Source organism: Rissa tridactyla, chromosome 13 (assembly GCF_028500815.1).
Source record: "Rissa tridactyla isolate bRisTri1 chromosome 13, bRisTri1.patW.cur.20221130, whole genome shotgun sequence".
Classification (NCBI taxonomy): domain Eukaryota; kingdom Metazoa; phylum Chordata; class Aves; order Charadriiformes; family Laridae; genus Rissa; species Rissa tridactyla.
Genome location: NC_071478.1, coordinates 11,776,338 through 11,797,804, shown reverse-complemented (window position 1 = coordinate 11,797,804; position 21,467 = coordinate 11,776,338). Strand labels below are relative to the sequence as shown.

The window sequence follows — 21,467 nt, the reverse complement described above, 5'->3', positions numbered from 1 at the left end:
GTGAAGATTTATATCTAAGGGAGTTACATTAAGAGCATATCAATCTCATTGTTTACTTGGTGTCTGCATCTGTTCTGTCAGAACCATCATTTATAGATTCCATATTTTCTAAGATCTAATTTAAAAGAATGTATTTTTTCAGAGGTATCTGGTTATAAAATCCATATGAAATACTATTTTTTACTACAGATCATTTCTTCAGCTTGTATTAGGATTGGTCAGAGGCAAGTTAACAGAATATAAACAGTAGAAAGTCAAGATGAAAATATTTCAGAAAATAATGCAGATGTGCAAAATTTCTAGGCTTCATCTCTTCCTTTTAACTTTTACAAAAACCTTTAGAAATTTCCCTCCTGCAACCAACACAAAAGACGGGAAGGGACAGTTAAAATTATTTTTGTACAGGGCACCCATCTACACTTCTTAATGGCAGACATGAGAATCTTAAATACAAACCAAAATTGTACCTCATTCTTAAGAGCTGGAAAAAAAAAAGGTCTCAGAAATTCAAAGAGGCATAATCAGTATTATGATGACAATCTACTGTCTTGTTCTGCTCGTTCTATGCCGTTCCTGCGTCCCTAAAAGAACAAAACTAGTTAAAACTTTTACTGGATGTTTCCCTAATGCATGGAGTCTTCAGTGGGCAGAGGTGACACAACGTGTTTGCGTTATTCTCCCTGAACTATTTGTTGCAAAATACACTTTGGGAGGAGGAGACTGGTAGTAAGCGTGTATGTCAGTGGCATTGCATCTGAATGGGATTGCTGCCAGCTGGAAGAAATTGAAACAAAATTCAAATTGCTTTCAGGTGGGTTGGGCTGAAAGCTAAGTCAGCTGTGAGCTCTCTAGCTATTGCTTTCATTTGTGCTTTTGGCAGAGGTGGGAAGACGCTTTATCAGGCATTTTCCTGGAGTTGAGAGGTGAGAAATTTTATCTGCCTTGCTTTCTGGAATGTCTGTAGCTTTTTGGGTTGATATTAGATAGTGAGTTATTCTCTTACTTCTAAGGTGCACCCTGTGGGGAATTTTTCAGCCTTGCAACAATGAGGATGTAAAAGCTGTTTAAAAATCACAGCTAGTATTAGGAGGCAGTACCCTTGTCATCTTTTCTCAGTTACAACATTGACTTCAATACCTCAATTTGAAAGTCTTGAGGTACGCTGTAAATGAACCAAAACATAACAAAAGCTATGCTTTTAAGCACAATTATCCTGGAAGGCCACAAGTAGTTATCATGCAAGAAATGGTATGATACTTAACTAGTGATACCTGAGAATAGATCACTGAAGATGCAGAACCCCCCACCTCACCCCTGCCAGCTGAGTGATCGGCGTGGTCTCAGAGGTGTCCTCATACTCTCTTAATAAAGTTTTCAAGATAAATTATTGTTCTGCTATGCATTGGGGATATTGGTCCCTCCTTGCTAAATCTGTTTTGTAAGTTTAGGGTCAATTTGGAAGCTGGAACCCATCCACCTGCAATAGCTTTTGCACAGTTTTCACCTAATATACCTTGCTGAGAAATTTATGTATGACCTTTCCTCTGAGGTATGGACGTGTTCTGAGTAACCTCCAGCATATATATTCTTATCCCAGGTCTGTGCCTGTTCCTCATATTTCTTTTTACAACAGCATCAACAGCACACTGTAGTGTGCAAAAAGAAATAAAATGGTAAGTCATCATCTTTTTTCCTGGATATCTCGTGTGTGGATTGCAGAATGTGAGCTAGAATAGTTAGGAATCCATGGCTTCTTATCAGTGGTAAAATTTCAGCTTTATGTGCCATCTTAATAGTAGGATACAGTGTTACCATAAGTAATTTTTTCTGGTAATACTAGAAATGAATAACTAAGGATCCATTGCTGAATAATGAATAAACTAAAGGCTCGATTAGCACCTTTCAGCTTTAAGATAATTTTAGTGCCACAGCTGTTTGAGTCAAGAAGAGATGTCACTGAGAGTAAAAAGAACAAAAGAGCAACCATTTGAAATACTGCTGTTAAACCTGTATTGTGTGGTTATTGTCATACAGTTGTCTGGTTTGTGAAACTCTCACTTAAGCTGTTAGGACTGCCTCATGCAGAAAATCCTGCAAAATTTGGTTTTCTTACTATTAACAGTAGCAGTAGATCACGTATGCAGTAGCATAAATCAAACTATCAGTTCTCAATATTTCAAGCAAAATGAATGAAATGATAAGAGTCACAAAATGATGAACTAATTAATTAGATACCTTAAAGAAGAGGAGAAGTTCTAGTTGAGGTGTGATGAAAAAGGGAAACTTTTCTGACTTCAACATAGGAGAACGGGTAGAATAGGAGAAACAGATTATTTGCAGGGAGAATTTAAGGTCTAAAGAACTAGTAAAAATGCTGTCATAGGTTTTAGTAAAAATTGTGGTTGCACGGGTAGGGAGCTTGCAGGAATAGAAAATTTATAATCATGTGAAAAAAATCTGAATGTTGAAAATGTCCTTATAGACAACACAAACTTGAATAGGAGTAGTAATTACCCTCCTCCCCCTCTTTCTCCACACACGTACATATACACACACAAAAGAACTAGCAGTCTTAGTAGAACACCAAAATAATCATCAGTATGTGTTACAAAACTTGGAGCTACAACTGCTAATACCACTAGTAGTGGCACGGTAACCAATGCATGGCTGAAAAATAACAAAAGATCAGAAAAAACGTGATTGGATTTTGGTTTACCTCTAATAACAAAAATAAATCCGTCTATGATTTATATGTTTCAGGTTTGGGAAAAGTAACTATTTTCAAACTTGCTTGAGGCTGAAAAAATAACAACTTTGCCCAGCCAAATCTAAATCACAGCACTCCTATGGTATTGTAAATACCCAGATTAAAAATCCATGCAAGCTTCCTTAAAAGACGGACTTATATTTAACAGCTCATTTTGTTACCTATGCATTTTTATAATGCATATTAACCAAAATACGATGCCTACTGTTTTATTTTTGTTATAGACAAAAATCTATTCTTAGAATGATATGAAAGCAATCCACAATGGTGACAAAATCTGTATAGTCCTATGAATATGTGAAGCCATCCTCACTAGCTTTTGTCATAGTATGACTCAAAATCTGTGTGGTCAAATTTGGCTTCTGTTCTTACAAGGGTTGACTAGACCTATGAACAAACATACATCGTGAATACCAGCAGAAGCCAGGCTTGGAACACGTGCATCTAGGGAAGAAACTGATCTTAAAACACAATGATGCTGATCATGCTTCGGTACCTACTAGTAGTACAGTAATGATGAGATCATATAAAAATGGGGAGCTGAAAGTCAGACTGTTCAATTTCATATCTATTATTCCAGAAGTTTTCAGCTGTAGATATTCATATACAAGAAGAGTATGAATCATGCACCAAATACTAAATTTTCATCAGTAAAACTGTCTGCGTTACTGGCAGTTAGGGATCCTGCTGCAATGTTTTTAAATACATTATGTTTACTTTCATCCGGTTCAAAACAGGATACAGGCTCATTTCAAAACCCACTGAAGTCAACTAAAAGACTTTCCTTAAGTGGATCACAAGCATAGCACTTCACAAGGTTTGGGGTTTTTTATTTTTATTTTTCTCTTAAACAATGACAGTGGTATTTATTCTGCTTAGGAAGAACTATGAATAGTCTCCCCCCAAAGTGTCGCTTATCATAGGCTGCTGTTTGACCTCAACTACAGAAGCAGAGTTGCTCTAGCTCATATTGCAATCTCATTTAGTGCCAAGTAGAAATATTCTTGATCACAGTAGAAAAAATCAAGGTTGAATAAGAGGAAAAACCAAACATTATTTAAGAGACTTAACCTCTCTGGAGAATATGCAGTGAAAGCCACGCTAAGAGCATTGCTCAAGATGCTTGCACTGCTGCTCTCACTGCTCTCTCTGGATAAATTAGGCCTTCAGTCTCTTCAGATAATTAAAACTGCACTTTCTCTCATTTCATCCGCAACGAACTCGTGTATTAAAAGACATTTTTAAAGTCTGATGAAAGGAATTTAACCGCTCTAGTGCTCTCTGATGTCGGATGTGTGTCTAACACCCCAAGCTAGCAGGGCTTCTCATAATCCCTAGGTAGGAGCCCGCACGAAGCGACTTGGTGTCCTCTGGCTTATGGGTGTGTAACTGCACAACGGCAGCTGGGGTGTGAGGAAGGTGTGATCATCCCTCCAGAGAGAGGGAACTGGAGAGGAGAGACTGAAGAGAAATCCCGCTAGCTGCCAAACCTTGAAAAGGATGTTAGGTTCTTTGTTAGCAGCAATTTGTGGTGGTTGTGTGTGGGTTTTTTGTTTGGTTGGTTTTTTGTTTTTTTTCTTTCTTGGGGAGGATGTTGGTGGAGGGAAAATTACAGCTAAAGATGTTGCTGCATGAGGATACCAAGGCCTTTTTGCTTTATTGTGAATGGAAAAGCCCCCTTACTTTATATAGGTCTGTACAGAACTTCAGCAGAGAGGCTATTGTTGGTAAAGGTGGCAATTTGCTGCAATAGTGTTTCAGTTCCTGTGTGTAGAAAGTTTCTCAAGCACAAGTTGATAGGTTTTTATCTTTTGAATGACTGGACAACTTTTGAATGTAGCACGTGACCTGAAGTGATATAGCAAACCATTACAAATTTAGTGAAAGCAACTGTAAACATTCAGCTTAAGCTGGCTTACTGAAAAAAATAATAAAGCTATGTAGCACAGGACTGGAATTCTAGAGGACAATTATAGAATGTAATATTAGAGCTTCTAGGCTTGTCATGAAAATTGGAGAACACCTTAAGCTTGTGTGTGTTGTTTTTTTTTTAAAATTCCCATTAGTTATTAAGAATGCGATTTGTTAGAAAGACCAATGCACAACTTCTATACTGAGAGGCCACTGAATAAAGGCATTAGGAAATCATCGATGTCTCTAATCTTAAGGACAAAAACAAAACCTGGAAAAATACAGAGAAGTGATGGTGGATTGCTTCTAGATCACCGAGGATACTCTCACTCTTTGCTTCATGTAGCCAAAATGATGTGACGAGTTCTAGTTCCAGTGAAGATGTGTGCTTGAAAAAAAATATGTGGAGCTCAGCAAGGCATACCTAATGTGTACAACAGAGAGAGAGGATCTTTTGGTAGTTGAAAATTTGGAACTGAATTTAAGCCAGAAGAGTGCTCATTGTCCGTTATCATCCAAGACTAAACACATTTATAGTACTTCTTCATATGTAAAATAAGCTGAAGTTTTGGGTTATGTTTTTGTTACGCCTGTGTAGCTATTAATTAATCTGTTAAACTGCAGACTCGCGTGCTTTTGTAATTATTTTTTCTGGCCACACATTTCTTTTGTTTCTTGTTGCACAGTGGCCAACTTTCAGCAGAAAGGATGAAGGTTGCACTTCCCTAGCCTAAACTCACTGCCATGTCCTATCTCACCGGTATGACGTAGGAATGCTTAGTGCCAGCACAGAGAAACATGGGGGGATGGGGACTAAAGGTGCCGCTCTGGTTCCCTGTGCAATTTCGGAAGGAGTTAAGCCTCTAGCAGCTTAATCAAGGGTATTTTTGGGGAAGGTAGACCATAGAGTACTCTTTTGCTCAAGAATTCTCAGACCAAAAGTGTAAATATTGATTGAGTTTTCTCTAGGGCTAGGGAGTTACTGAGTACACAGGGAAGATGAGAAGGTAGAATTGCAGTTCTTCACGCAAACAACCGAAGTTTGCTTAAATTCTGTTAAAAGTATCAAAAAACCCCATCTACCCTGTGCAATGTAGTGCTGAATGCAGTTACCTAGGCTAGCTACAACTGGGCTAATATAGTTAGATGGCAAAATGTTGTAAAACAGGTATTAGCTTAGATTTTGAAACCAGGAGCTAATTAGCCATTGTACAATGCTGTGTGTAAATGCTTCTTGTTGCAGTTATGTTTTGTGAAGTAGAAGTATATCTGTTTTTTGGATTGGGCCCAAAGCAATTTCATATCAAAACCAGAACACAGACAACTTTCATCATATTCAGTTTATAAAAGAAGTCCTTTGAATCGGAGAGAGTAACTATAATAATGGCTCAGCTGTCTGAGATGTACCTGCTGAAGCTCTTGCATGCAGCAGGACTGTAAGACTGTCAAAGCTTCTGAATTTCAAAAGAGAAGCAGAATGAGACCAGGCGTAGGCTGCAGCTGTAATCTGTGCTTGGTAGCATACAAGCCCTCTCCCATCTCCCATGAATCACACTTCAGAGAATGCTCTGGATTCTGTTTAGCCTCTTGGGATTTCTTTCTTTTTTTTTTTTTTTTTTTTTTTTTTGGCCTGGGGTGGTCTAATACTTCTTCCACCCCTCATCTCCCCTTCTGTGGAAAAATCATGTTTAATTTGAGTTGTTAAGACGGAACCTAGGAAATGCATAGTTCTGATGTAGATGTTGTCTGACACAGTTCATGTGATGAATTTTATATGTGGCCCAAGGCTGGAAATTGCTCTCTACCCTACCTACCAAATTTATCCCTGATAATAGCCCAGCCTCTTATGCTGATATTCACCGTCTTTCTTCTTTTCTTTCTCTTGCTGTATTAGGAACAGTATTTTTAATCCACATTTATATCTTGTGAAGCTGATAACTTCAGCAGGTTTGTCAGGCTTTCTTTGTCCTTCCCTAAATTAGACAATCATGAGAATTATTGGCTTTATTCTTTCACAGTCCTGCTTTCTGCTTCTACTCTTTTCCATTTTGACCTGCTCTTTGATGCTCTTCCTGCATTATGTTGCTCTTTCCTCTCATGCTTTCTTTGAGCTACTGGTTCTGAACTCCCTTATGCTGTTCTCTCTTCACACAGATCTCCTATATTCCTTTTTTTGACTTTATCTCATGTTGATAACTTACTGCTCCTGCATACTCATTCAACCTGTGTCTGTTTTTCTGTTTTTCCATTCACCAAGATTCCTTTGATTTGTTCTCAGTGAAACATTACTCATTCTCTGTTGGCTTAGTTCCCAACTTTAACTATCCCATCACCAGTCCACTTCTCCCACGCTCTTGCACACCTTCCCGTAAATTCAGTGTTCATCGCTTCTACTGAAATCTTTTCCCATATTTTGCTTTCCTCCTTCCAAAACCTTTTGCTCTGCCTTTCATTGCAAGGCCTGACTTGCTGACTTTCAGCTGTGGTTCACTCTCAACAATGTTGATTCTCTAGCAAAACCATTCTGGTGGAAATCTGATGACCCAGAGGACTTTTTCCACCATGGATTTATTCCCTCCTCTTTTTTTTTTGCTAGTGTACTTAAATTCTGTATGTGCAAAACTCATCTTTACAATGTCTGAGTCAATCCTTTCCCACTGGCCTTTTTTCTTCTTTATACAGATTTCTGCTGATTTCTGACAATGTGATATAGTAAGATGTGCCCATCTGTTTTTCTCAGCTCATCTTTCCTTCCTCTATTGCTTCTATCCATTCCCTCTTCTTTTCATTGATAGAGAAATTTCTCGTTTCCTGTGTTTATATTCCCTTTCAGCTCAGTCTAGAAATCTTACCTAGCTTCTGTGACTTTACTCTCATTCTTTGCCTGAATTTGCCTGAACCTGCTCCTCTGGTTCCTTCCCCTAAAACACACAAGCAGAACTACTGTGATTTATTTCTCTATAGAGTCTCAAAGATGCTTTCTCATCCATCATCACAGATAAAACTTGTCTATTGTTTCCATGGTTCCCATTTACTGGAACATCTTCTCCTTGTCTCTCTCTTGGCCTCAAGCTTCAATCTTTGAGTCTTTACTGGCTTTACATTAAACAAACTTCTTGTCTTCAGGACACTCTTAGGTGTATCCCAGCTCTCAGGTTCTTACTACAAAGATTCTGATTTTGACCTCTGATTAGGTCATACCTGTCACTGGAACAGTCTAAAGCAAGCATGTTTTTGCTCTGTTATGTGACCTTTTATGCATAGGAAGAGAAACTTCCTTTTACAAGGCGACATTGCTATGATAACTACCAAAATTTCCTTATGCTTTCGTAAGGTATTGTGTGCAATAAGGTTGAATGAACGATAGGAAATTTGCCACTGTATTCATGACCAAACCTATTGTTTACTAGCTTTTTTTAATGTAATAAAGTCATCTCCTTAAGCTCGGTAAGCCTGTGAAACAGTGACCCTGTGGTATGTGAGTCTAAGCTCATGAATCACCCACATAAGAACTATGATAACACCGATGATAAAAGCTAAACAGCAATTCTAATGAAGACATAACCTACCCTACTGTCATCACCTGAGGTGCCCGCTGAGTGGGTACTGCGTTTTGTTTGTTGCTTTATTACAAGTTTTTAAATAAGTCTGATGTTTGTATGTCCCTAAAGCAGATGCTATGTGTGTCGTTTCTCCTCACCCTTGTCTAGCAGCCAGGATTTTTCTGCACACCCACTGTTAGACCCACTGTAATATTCTTGTAATATTACATTCTTTATGGAAGTCTAAAGGTCACCTCTAAAATGACTGCTGTGGGGGATTCTAGTCTTAGTTAAATCATTATGGAACACAGGCAACTTTGTATGCAGTCACTGACACTACTCTGGATTTTCAGCAACGCAACTCAGAATAGAACTGTTGTATGTTTGGCTCTACTCAAGAATCGGTCAGTATTATGTACTGGTTGTGCTGAGGCTTCTTCTCACTGTTTCACACCAGTTTGTGGATGTTGCTAGAACAGGTCGTGATTTAAATACCTACCAAGTATTTAGATATTACTGCTTCATAGGATTCATGGTTCCAACCTCCTGAAGTAAGTGGGGTGTGCATAGTTAAAAGAAAAATAACTAATAGGTTCTTGTATTCTACTGTGGTCTGTATCTTAGCTGAGCTGGTGCAAACTTCAATGCTAGTAGCTAAAGATCAAAATCTAGCTTTATAAAAGCAGGGGCTGAATGCTTGGTTTACAAGGTATACTTTGTTCTCACTCTAGGTTCTTACATTTTCCTAAAATTTGGATCAAGTCTACATGTTAAATTTTGACTGGGTTGTATACTTAGCTCGTGGATACCACTGCCCTATACGTGGAAAGATAGAGAGAATATCAGGGATTTCCACAAATACTTACAAGAAGAAAGTTCATGATCAGGTTTGTAACTTTGGTTTATGCTTCTGGCTCTGGAGAGACAGGTGTTCTAGTGGACACATCTTGCTTCTGGTTTTCCTTAATATAAAATCTTTTCTTTCCCTTTTCTTTTCCCTTGTCTTAAGCCTCTAGACCAGCAAGTCCAACTACTCCTGCCTAGCAAGTGGCTTCTTGAAATGGAATATTTTTGTACTCTAGCTAAAACTAAAATTTTTGAAAGTCTCTAAGTTAAAGTTCCTGTTTTGTGAGAATGGCAAATGCACATCCAGACCATAAAGCTCATCTTCTGTTGAATTTCATGTTCTTGGCTCAAAGTTTGGAGGTATAGCAAGATTTTAAAGAAAAGTTCTCAGTGTCTTTTAGTGTGGATGAAACAATTAATTTTTCCCGAAGCACGCTGTTCAGAAATGCCCAAGCCATTTTTTCTATGAAAAATTTCCCCAAACATTTATTTAGAGATAGGTATCTGATGGAGATATTTTCAACCTAAGTACTTTCCCAAGGCTTTAAGCAATGGAAAACAGCAATATAAATAATATTGTCAGCCAACTGCAACAAAAAGTTGTACTATCAACTAAGAGGTAGCATTAAAAAAAAATTCATCCAGTCTTTTTCTTCCTCTGTCTGCTTTTTTCCTTCCTCTTCTTTCAGATTTCAATGATTGTCTAAAGAGAACGGTAGCAATGTCTGTGGCCCCAGTTTTAAAACAACTTTATTCTGTAATAAACGCACTTTAATCACCATACATTAAACAGTAAACTGACTTCTGTGAAATTATTTCAACCTTGCATTTATACTGCAGGTATGTATGGGGCTCTTTCTGACTGCTTGCCTGGATTCAAAAATCTGAACCAATTTCCTCATTCCCTATTAGCCTCAGTTCCTCTCAAAAAAAAAAAAGTGTTGCATGCTTAATAGAACACTTGACTTCTGCCTCAGTAAGCCACCTTGGGTATTTCCTTATATATCATACTCCCTCATGCCTTCTCTTTCGTTAATGGTGTAAGAAGTGATTGAAAGTTAAAACCTTCAAAAATAAGGTTTTGTTAAAGTGCTGGAATCCTCTGTGGATGTGTATAATCATTAGAAACTGATGACATTAGGTTAGCTTACACTTGTTAAGTCTTAGATGTGTGCTGTGCTACTTCTTGCTAGATTTGCTTGTGTTTGCTTTTACGTGGGTAAGTGCTCAAACAGGCAGGTCCACTGAACTTTCAGATAAGTAAAGAGAAAGAAGAAGCAATCAGAACCGGTAAGGTGGGAAAGTATAGCTTGGGTAAGGTTTTGTTTTCTTTCTCTGGTAGTACATGTTCTGTAACACTGAGTAGAGTATCAGTCCTGAGTTAACCAGGATTGCTGGCAACTATAGCTAAAACTGCTGTGGAAAGTTTGCTGCAACCTTTTGAACTTCATGTTACTTTTTTAAATTAGGTACTACTGGGGAAAAATTATACGTATCATCTGGCTACTAGGATGGAAATACTGGAAAGAGCTGAATAAGATTAGGCTTCCAAAGCTCTGTGTGTGCAGGCTGGTGGTGGTGAAGCTAAATTATTAGACCAGTGGTACAACTTGCATTTGGGGGAGAATACAGCTTTGTGCCTACAACGCCAGCTGAAATTGCTGCTGCTAGCAGCTTCCTGTATGCACAGTCTCTATAGTGACTGTGACAGTCCCAGCGATTGGCTTTATTCTCAGCCTAGGATCCAGCACCTTTCAATAAAATCTTGGCGGGGGTGGGGGGGACATCTTTCAAGGCAGATTCTATAACTCTGCATTCCATTATAACATGCCAGTAGCTAATGCAACAAGAGACAATGCTCGGCTTTTCCCTTAGGGAAATTTTTACAATTGAATTGGGTTGTTGTAGTGTCATTCTCCTTCCTCCCCACCCCTGTTACATGGGGACATGCTGAGAAAAGGGATAAGTGTTTATGATTGCAAACACACAGATCAATTTGAGCAAGACAGAGGTGACAGGTAGGGGCAAAGAGCAAGCCTAGATATGAAACCAAAAATAATGACTGGTTTTATTGACTATAAAAGCGTGGACAGAAGAACGTGCTAGTAATAAACAGTCTGCTCAGTTAAACGGGCTTCAACTGATTTATATAATAAAGCAGTGCAGAATTTTGCTCAAGAATCCTTTCCACTCCAAAAATGAACTTTTTGGCATTACTTCTTTGATTATCACTGTTACCTCAGGATTTGGGGCACGTTAATTTTATCTTGTGGAAGAAATACCCATTTTAGTCATGACAAGATAGCCTGTATATATCATCAGATTTGACAACTACATTTTCTTAACATTTTGAGCAGCTTCGATTGTCTGTAGAAGGCGGATGTATTAGTTTACATGCACACATGCAGTATAACGTGGTCATTTATAAAATAAGATTTATTTTTAAACAAAGTTTAGAGAGAAATGTGCACAGTGGAAGGAAGCAATAGGGCTTTCCATTAGAATAACTGAAAAGACTTTCCTCAAATTAGAACCTTACAGCCATGAAACACTTGCCTTTTTAATATGAAATCTGATCTAAAAAACCAGAACAAATTATAGACTGCCTTACTTTCTGAGTGTGTTCCAAGAAAAAGTAAAACTGGTGAGAGGAAGTTGGTGTTTATGTAGTCAGGACAGTAAAATGTAGTAACATAATAGTTTGTAAAGTTATTCTTTTCCTGAACTTGAAAAAGGAGTGACTATGAACATGCTTTTCAATATATGTGGGAAAACTTCTTTAACTACATCAAACATTCTTACTGTAGTAAAGTATTTGGAAATGGTATCTACTACTCTGCTTTACAAAGCAGTAATATAATCACCTCATTGTATTCCTACTTGAAATAGTGTTACCCAAATATCGTCGCAATACATGCACTAGGAATGACTAGAAGCCAAAAAAAAGGAAAATCAACAGCGTAAACTCATTTATGCAGTGTTTACATACTTCTAGTCTTCCCTACAATAAGGAGATGCTACTTGTCCTTTTCTGTGTTAAACATATTAATGAATGGCAAGGAGAATAGCTGATATGTAAAACACTGTGGGATATGAATGATGCTTCTGAATGTGTTGTGGAAATATGCAATAGGAAATACTCTGCAGAACGTACAAGCTGTCTGAAAAGAATTTTTTTTTTCTTCAAAGTCTCTTTCTACCAAACTGTCATAAATGATCATTGAGGCCAATAACATAAAGTTTAAATAAGATCTGCTCATCTTATGGGCATAAATTCTCCAGATGTATCATAACTACTGATGCATTATGGAAGTAACATATATCTCTTGCTTCTTATCTCTAGCAAGCCTCTTTTTTTCAGGATGAAACTTCAATAAAGACAGGAGAGGGAGTCCCATATGTGCTTCTTACAAAATTTTTCATCTTTGATCACAGAGACTTGTAGAAAATGTCACAAAGAACTTGACCAGTGGTCTTATTAATGACGTGAAAATGAAGCCTCCGATGATGAGGACTTAAAGGAAAAACAGTTTTAAATGTTCTAAACATGTCAGAATAAGCATGATTAATGGAGCCAACTCTAATTTTTATATAATTAAAACAAGAATTTGGCCTGATATCTAATACAGTAATTTCATTCTCTCTGTGTGGCTGGAAAGTTACTCATTAAGAAACAGCTTCCGCAACTCTTATTTTTCATCTTTTATGACCATTAGAAAAAGCCAATTATTTGAAGAAAGCATAACTCCTATTTTGGGGCTTTCTCCTGTCCTCATCTTTGATGTATCAGAGTAAGTAAAGTTGTTCTAATTACCATTCTAATAATGTGTATGCTGTTATTTTAATTTTCTGCTGATTAATATGGTCTTCATGTGCTAAAGTTCTTCTGACGTGCAAAGGGAAGTGAGATAAATAGAGCTGATTTTAAGACTCCTTTGTAGAATTTTAGACCAGGTAATAGCAATGCACCGTGCATTTGGAGCAATGGATTCAGACATCTTTAAATTTAAGGTACCCAAAATGCTTAAATTACAAGCCTGCTCATACACTGTGTCTATACAGGCAAATACGACAGATAAGCACTCTGAACTGACATGTATCGTAGAATCATAGAGTGGTTTGGGTTGGAAGGTACCTTAAAGATCATCTATCTCCAACCTGCTGCCACGGGCAGGGACACCTCCCACTAGACCAGGTTGCTCAAAGCCCTGTCCAACAGCTTCTCTGGGCAACCCAGGCCAGTGTCTTGCCACCCTGACAGTAAAGAATTTCTTCCTGATTTCTCATCTAAATCTGCCCTATCTCAGTTTAAAACTGTTACCCCTTGTCCTATTGCAATTTCATACGTGTGGATTTGGGATGGATTTACAGGCAGGTGTTAGAGCATGGAGATTAAAAGAATGCGCGAGAAGGTAGGTTTAAACAGGAGCAAGGAAGAAAAGGGGAAGTTGAAATACTGTATAGGAGATCTTCAGAACTGAATAAAAGCTGCTGTTCTGAAAATGTGTGTGTTAACAGTGTTCTGGAAATCTAAGGAAAGTTGGGAACAAGCGGGATATCAAAGCACATTTTAATTAGTATACTTTCATATACTGTTTTTTTCAGTGTTTGCTTTTTTTGTGGTCAGAGTTCCAATTGTGGAATTTTGCAACTGTTTGCAACAATCATCTACTCATCTTCTCCTAACTAAAATATAATACACAATACACCGGTACCAATCCTGACCTATACTGATTCATCATAGTAGTCGTGTATCCAGGTCTACATTGGTTCAACTATGTATCTCCCTTAAGCAGGGTTAGAGTTAGGAAGGGATTTAAAGATAAATATAGAATCAGTAAAAGTATTTAAGAGTGAGTGATTGCAAGCTCAACTGTCCCAGATGAACATCCCAGGAAACTTCAGGAACAAATACGTAAAACTCTCATCCATTGACTCTGCCCAGTCTCTATACCTTTTTCTCTGACGTTTAGGGATTGACGATGATTGACATAACTGTTTGTCCTTCCCTACATGCATGCTTCACGTTCCCAGATACCTTCACATTTATGTATTGAAAACTGCTGAAAAGGGATCCAGTGTGTTGCAAGAACCTGGCTAATGCCAAGATGCTGTTACAGAATTGTAGACCTCAGAGATGCATTCCAGTGGGGACTTGATCTGAAAGCAGACACATAGACTCTACCTTTCCACTTGTCAGCCCATCATAAATCAGAAGAGATCTGTAAGTGACTTTAAACATGTTCAGAGAGAAGGCTATGCAAAATACAGAAACTAAGATTGGGATAGCCTGCTGTGACAAAGAACGTGCAAATAACAGAAGACTAGTAATACCTCTTGCCTAAACAGAAGTCTGAGATCATTATACTTTTTTCTACCACCTGAGGAATGAAATCCTAGATATATAATTTATTCCCTCCTTCTGCCCTCCCAAATAAATATTCTAAGAATGACGTTGCTTTCATATAAATGTGAGATGCTAAGAAACTCAGAAAACTGAGCTTTATTCTTTATTTTAACCATATAACCCTTCTCCAGTACTGCAGCTGATGTAATTGTCCTTATCTATATCTATGAAGTGTCCGCCTCGAAGCTTTTATGCTTATATCTCAATTAACGTTATTTAAAGGTTAGCTAAAAGTATTATTTGTTGTAATTAATTTTCTACTATGGTGACAGCTAATGGGAGGGTAAAGCAAGATCTCACTGAGATCCCTGGCTGATAATGACTTTTGACAAGACAAAAACCAAGAGCTGAAATCCTCAACAATAAAACAGTATCTTACAGAACACGTACTGTTAAATGTATATGTATTAATAAATACAAGTTACACACTAAAATAGAAGTCATGTAAATATAAGTTCATATTTTTCAATCAGAGCTGTGAGGCCAAGTAGGAATTAGACCCAACCCATCCTGCTGTATATCTATGTAAGTGAATCTTATCCTGTGATGTAGGTGATGTGGAGAGAGGAAAAATACATATTGGTAAATCTAGTGCTGAAATGTATTTTGTTCACTGAAATTTCTGCTGTGATGCTTAAGAAAGAGAGAAAGCAAAGCACATGAGGTTGCAAGTGGTTGTAGTTCAATTTCTCTTCTCACAAAAGATAGAGGTTCAACATCATAGAATGGTTTGGGTTGGAAGGGATCTTAAAGATCACCTAATTCCAACCGCCCCGCCATAGGCAGGGACATCTTGCACTAGACCAGGTTGCTCAAAGTCCCATCCAACCTGGCCTTGAACACCTCCAGGGATGGGCCATTAACAACTTCCCTGGGCAACCTGTTACAGAGGGACCATTCTGTCACTAGTAGTGTGGAATCACCCTCTCCAACATGTATTTTAATGCTTTGTCACTTCTAGATTGAAATGCTGAAAAGTTCATGCAGAAAAATCTTCCAAAGATTTCTAGGGCAACTTCGAAAATGGAATTTGGGAGACTTAGTCTCATTAAAATGTAGTATTCCTTTAGTAGGCTCTGAAATTTTTCTTAATCCTACCCCTGAGGGTATCTCAGTGGCATGTAGTTTAGTTTGTAAAAATACTCACCGAAGACCCTCTAGACACAAGTAAAGAGGCAGCAATATAGGTACCAAAGTGGGCTGGGGCCAGCACACAATGAGGAAGCCATGACGTTTGCGATTCTACTGCCCACTGTGCTCAGAGCTTAGTGGGAGCAGCAAGCCTTTCCTAGAAAAGAGGCAAGTTATCCCCAATCAGCTGTTAGTAATGTGTTTTCCCTCTGTGAGAGGTAACTGCTTCCTGCTGTTGCCTTCTGCAGAGTTCCAACTAGCAGGCTTAACCCCTAATTTGGGAAAGAATAATTGCTCTAACAGCAGCTGAAATGCTGTCAGCCCTTGCTTGGGATGGCATTTCCTGTGCTTTTTCTATGAAACATTTGCCTTGTTGTCACTGTTCACTTTTACCGCGTCTCAGAATTTTCTGTATTAAAAATGGGAGAGACGAGGCTTAATAACACTTAGCTTGGCCATGGAAAGAAGCTTACAAAGTTGTAGTAGCGCGTCCCTTTATTGATTAAGCAGGATACAGGTAGTATGTTTAACAGTACTGTTCTCCAAGATGTGTTACTGTATTCCATAAAGATCAGTAACTCTCCCTTTTACAAAATCATGAAACAAAATTAATCACCTCCTTTTGCTTCCTAATTTAGTTACTTAAATGTTCAGTGCAAACAGAAAAGATGGAAGAAAATTCAGGAGGACATCTGTCTGAGTACAAGATACTGATATAAATAGAGAGACTGGGAAAAGTAGTTGTGAGTCTGTTTCGTTTTCTACTTCAGGAAAACCAGTCAGAACAGGACTGTGCAGGAAAAGCACTGCCATAAGCTCTTGCTGAGGGAGAAATTGGGGCACAGCTCAGCACTGTTTGTTTTCATGTAGGTTTAGATAATAAAACGCAGAAGGCTGAAAGGGAGATTTGATTTACTATTGTTCAGAAACCACATTTTCTTAGGTCTGCAAGCTTCAGCTGTCCCTACGTTTTTGCAAGGGTTTTAGATTTTTGCTTTTCTTTACATATTTTTCCATCTGTATCTTATGTTTGGGGTAATAGAAGGTTTAGAAGTCTAGAAGAGGAGGAGAAAGTGAGTGGTTTGCAGCAAGGAAGCGGAGTCTCTCATTTCATTCATTTCTCATTGTTTGGCAGGTGGAAAGCACAGATTTACAGAGCTGAACTGGATCAGCTGAAGAAGTGGGGGAAGAGAAACAAAACAAGTACAGCACCATTGAAAAGAGCTTCAGCTTTATCTAGCAGCATCACCACAGCAACCAGAAAATACAAAAGACAAAGGCTAGAGCAGAGAAGGTGAAAGTGCGGCTCCTTACCTTTGGACAGAAGGCAGCAAAATAATTATGCAGAACAGAAAAGAGTATTTGACAGATCTAGTCAAACTGTGGCAAAGGGAAGTGTCCCTTCATTAACAGGAATGTGCCACTGTTTATGCACTGGAAAGGGCAGTGCCATGAGATCTACTGAAGAGACTATTTCTGTGGTTGCGTACCTACATGTGTTTGCATCCCTGCTGGGACTGAATTAGGTGGTACAGGCATCTTGGATCGTCAGGTATTGGATAGCAACTTTTTTTTTTTTGTTGAAGGTACCTGGCACGAGAACTGAAACCACAGATCTTTTTCAGAGACAAACAGAGTGAGAAAATCTCCAACCTTTCCCTTCTGTAACTGCCTGCTATACCATGGGATGTCGGCAAAGCTCTGAGGAGAAAGAGGCAGCGCGGCGGTCCCGTAGGATTGACCGCCACCTGCGCTCTGAAAGTCAGCGACAACGAAGAGAGATTAAGCTCCTTCTCCTGGGTACCAGCAATTCTGGGAAGAGTACTATTGTAAAGCAGATGAAAATCATTCACAGTGGTGGCTTTAACTTGGAGGCTTGCAAAGAATACAAACCTCTGATTATCTACAATGCAATTGACTCCCTCACACGTATCATTCGGGCTCTAGCCACCCTTAAGATAGAATTTCACAATCCTGACAGAGCATATGATGCTGTGCAGCTTTTTGCCCTGACAGGCCCAGCTGAGAGCAAAGGTGAGATTACCCCAGAGCTTCTGGGTGTCATGAAATGGCTCTGGGCAGACCCTGGTGTGCAGGAGTGTTTTTGCCGCTCCAATGAGTACCACTTAGAGGATAATGCTGCGTACTACTTAAATGACCTAGAAAGGATTGCAGCACTGGACTACATCCCTACGGTGGAAGATATTCTGCGTTCTCGGGACATGACCACAGGGATTGTAGAAAATAAGTTCACCTTCAAAGAGCTGACTTTCAAAATGGTGGATGTGGGTGGACAGAGATCTGAACGCAAAAAATGGATCCACTGTTTCGAGGGGGTTACAGCAATAATTTTCTGTGTGGAGCTGAGTGGATATGACTTGAAGCTGTATGAAGATAACCAAACAGTAAGTGCACCTTCAGCTCCTCATTCTTTTTCTGTCTCTTCCTTTCCTCATCCCCACTGTTTGGCCTTTTTTTATCCCCCATGTCCCTACCCTCCCAAGGCAGTAATCCCTGAGCTCCCAGCCCCAAATGTGATTTCCTTCCCCTCACCGCTAATCTGTAGTAAAAAGCCAGAAGCTACGATTCCTTTATTTGGATAGTTTTCTACACTGGATGGATTTATTTATTTGTTTATTTAATGTTACTTTGGGGAAATGGAGCTGCTCTTCGCATGACAGTAGATTTTTGTGTCTTTGTGCCTTTTTGCTATATGTTTACCTGGTTAAATGTTACTCCAAACATCACTTAAAAAGGCAGACAGTAGTGACATCCTGGTGTACAGGGACTGTTAATTTGGACACCGTGTTTTGCATGTCCTGGGAAATTTTGAAGCTAAAATAGTAATAAGTAACAGTTTTCTCCCCATTTTTTTCAAGGATTTTCAATCAGAATTTGGGATGAAATTAATAAAAAAAATCAGTTATAGTTTTTTAATTAGTATGTAACTTTTAAATTTAAAATTTTGTTTGACTGTTTTTGTTTATATGGCTGATTTGCCTTGTTCAATGTGTAACTACTCCTGTTTAATTCTCTCTAATGCTATTAGCTTTTGGTTTTCACAGCACGCAAATACAGTAACTATGGAAAAATATATGAACGCATACACAACTATGCGTTTGCTACCACATTCAGCTTGCCTGAGTTAACCTTCGTAGGGTTTTATTTGAACTTATTTTTTGACAGCCTTGTAAAACGTGATGCTTAAGAGATGGGAGTTCGTAGGTAGGAACACATAATGATTCTATCATCTAGTGGCTCCTAAACATTCTGTATTTATGTTTGAAAACAGCTGCCTTTCAGGAAGAATTAAAATCTATACTGTAAAATCAGAAAGTTAACCTTAAAATGCTTCTACTTCTCTTGTACTCCCTTACACATCTTCCACATTTTGGAAAGGTTGTTCACCAATACCAGTTCCTGGAGTACTCCAGAACACCGGAATCCTTGTTCTTTTACAGCAGGTGCATTACATAAGTGTTGTCGGGGAGGAAACTGTTCCAATAAATTTTTATGTGGTTTTTCAAATCTAACTGGATCTCATTAAGTTTATAGAAAGGGATCTTTCAGCCAGGTTTAATGATCTGGTTTTGGCAGTCCTCTATGAAAAAGGATTCTAATCGGCCTTAACTGTTGTTCCTTATCAGACACACTCCCCAACAACAAATGGTTTTGGCTGCATGGTCCCTTAATATAGATGTGTAGTACACACATATATATTAAAGTTTCTCTACAGAATATCTTGAGTCAAATGTAGTATGCTGCACAGGTATGGATAAGAGCTGTATCATCTGTGTGACATCCTCTAGTGCTTGTATGGGTGTGACACCACTTTATATGCAGCCGTCTATTTCCTTTTCCCTTTTTGCCCTGAAATAGTAATTTCAAAGAACCCTTGAAACTGATTACCTTTACAACTGATTACCAACTCATATGGACTTCTTTAAAATTGTAATGTAGGGGAACAGGTTGGGAGAAGGGAATTTCCTCCACAGACTCAGTGGATGGAAGTACTGAAGCTCTACATAACATGTCTGTCACAGTGCAGATCTCCCTGGTGTGAATTTTCTCTACCCTGAAAAGCTCCACTCCCCTGTCCTGGAGAAGGGGCCGGCTGTGACCTTCTTCACTTATGTTTATTTTGTACTGGACTTGTGTAATGTCAACATAGTTGCATACCTGATTTTTTCATTAAAAATTGTTTATTGAGAGCTCCTGTGCTCTTTAAAGATGCCAACTACATGGTCATGATTTTGTAATGACTGGAATAACTGCAATGGCTTTAATGCCTAAATGTGAAAGCCTTCCAAAAATTATGCATCATTATGCATAAAAATCCCAAAATTATGCATACACGTGCCATTCACCAGATCCCTGAGGCAAGGTGGACTATTTCAGTACCTGAAACAACTTCAGTGCCTTCTATCTAGTCTGCTGTTTATACAGTATCACTTATCATAGAATCATGGTACAGATTAAAATATTGTCAAGTGACCTAGCGGATTCCACAGCTCTAGTGATAGGAATTTATAGTAATTGCAGTGGAGAAACTCCATGAGATGGAAGTGGTTAAAGAAAGGCATTCCATAGGTGATACTTCTGACATATTTCCCAGAGATTGTACTGGAATTTGACAGCAGTCACTGAGGTAGAGTTGAAGGAAGATGCTAATATTTCCTTCCCAGCTGCATGCAAAATGCACAAACCAAAAATAAACAAGTATCAGACAAAACCTGTAGAGCAATACTTCCCAGAAATCTCACCCTTGGCTTGCTGTTTGCTTGTTTGTGTTTACTGCCATACCTCTCAGTAAAGTCTTGTCTGTTCAAGTTCTGGGTTCTGCAACCAACTCCTTCCCTCCAAACCCATATAAGAAATGATCACCACCAAAGAAAATGGGTGAAACTATTCCCTTTGCATCCCATGCATGTAGAAGGGGATTCTTTAAGTATCACTTCATACAATCTTTTATCATTACTGGTAGAGTGACATGAAATTATTTCAACTCATTTGTACTTTTAAATCCATTGTCAGTATTTTTGGTTGCTAATACGGTTTCTTTAAAAAGATTTTTTCTTATTAGAAGGGAGCTAAGTGGTAAGTTTGAGAAGCAATTATACTTAGGTTTGAACCAAGACTACAAAATCGTTTCCAAAAATATTCCCTTTGTTTTACAAGCTTGCCTTATATGGTTGAATCCCTTTTGCATGCATTTTCTGTGATTCTTCAAGGGAAAAAAGTTTATGGTCAAGAACATTCACCTAACTGAATTTTGATGAAACTTTTCAGAAATACTTGACAATAGTGGATAAATGCTATGCATAAGCTCTGTCTTTATTAAGATGCGTTAAAGTAATGATTGACAGATATGGTAAAAATTGAGGGAAAAATGAGCTAGCTCTGCATATTGGTAGGTCCTGAATATAGCTGTAAGTGAAGTCAGTTTAGGGTGAGAGTATTGTAGTGACACCAATGTGCAGAAAGGAGAACAAAAACAATGTCCAAACTATCAATTGCCTGGACAATTTTTCCTTTGTGAGTAATTTTAAGACACAAAAAAAGTTAAACTTTATACTGCCTGGAAACAAATGAGAGAAGGGGAAGACAGAATTTTTCTGGGGCCTTTGTCTTACTCCTGCTACGATTTATTCTGGATGACACCATGTGCAGAGACAAAATCACCTGAGTTAACAGTTTCTGTCCAAACTAGTATTTTGACGTGTCTGTTCAAAATATATGATATTTAGCTGCTTACTAAAGAGCAAGAGAGTGAGAACTATAATTCTTCACTTTTTTCCCCCCTCTACCTGGTGCGTCTTCCTCTGTCACTCTCTAGAATATTTTTCCGCTTATCTAGGGTTAT

General features: G+C 38.4%; 2 protein-coding genes across 2 annotated transcripts in view; one reads left to right on the top strand and one right to left on the bottom strand.

Moving 5' to 3' along the window:
• RSPH14 (radial spoke head 14 homolog) overlaps window positions 1-21,467 on the bottom strand; it is a 95,111-nt gene that overhangs the window by 25,330 nt on the left and 48,314 nt on the right. The window lies entirely within an intron of this gene.
• The window catches only part of GNAZ (G protein subunit alpha z), a 40,737-nt gene continuing 36,556 nt past the window's right edge, over window positions 17,287-21,467 (top strand). The window contains exon 1 of the mRNA XM_054220043.1: window positions 17,287-18,009. Within this exon, the coding sequence (XP_054076018.1) occupies window positions 17,287-18,009 (723 nt within the window). The remainder of the gene's footprint in view (window positions 18,010-21,467) is intronic.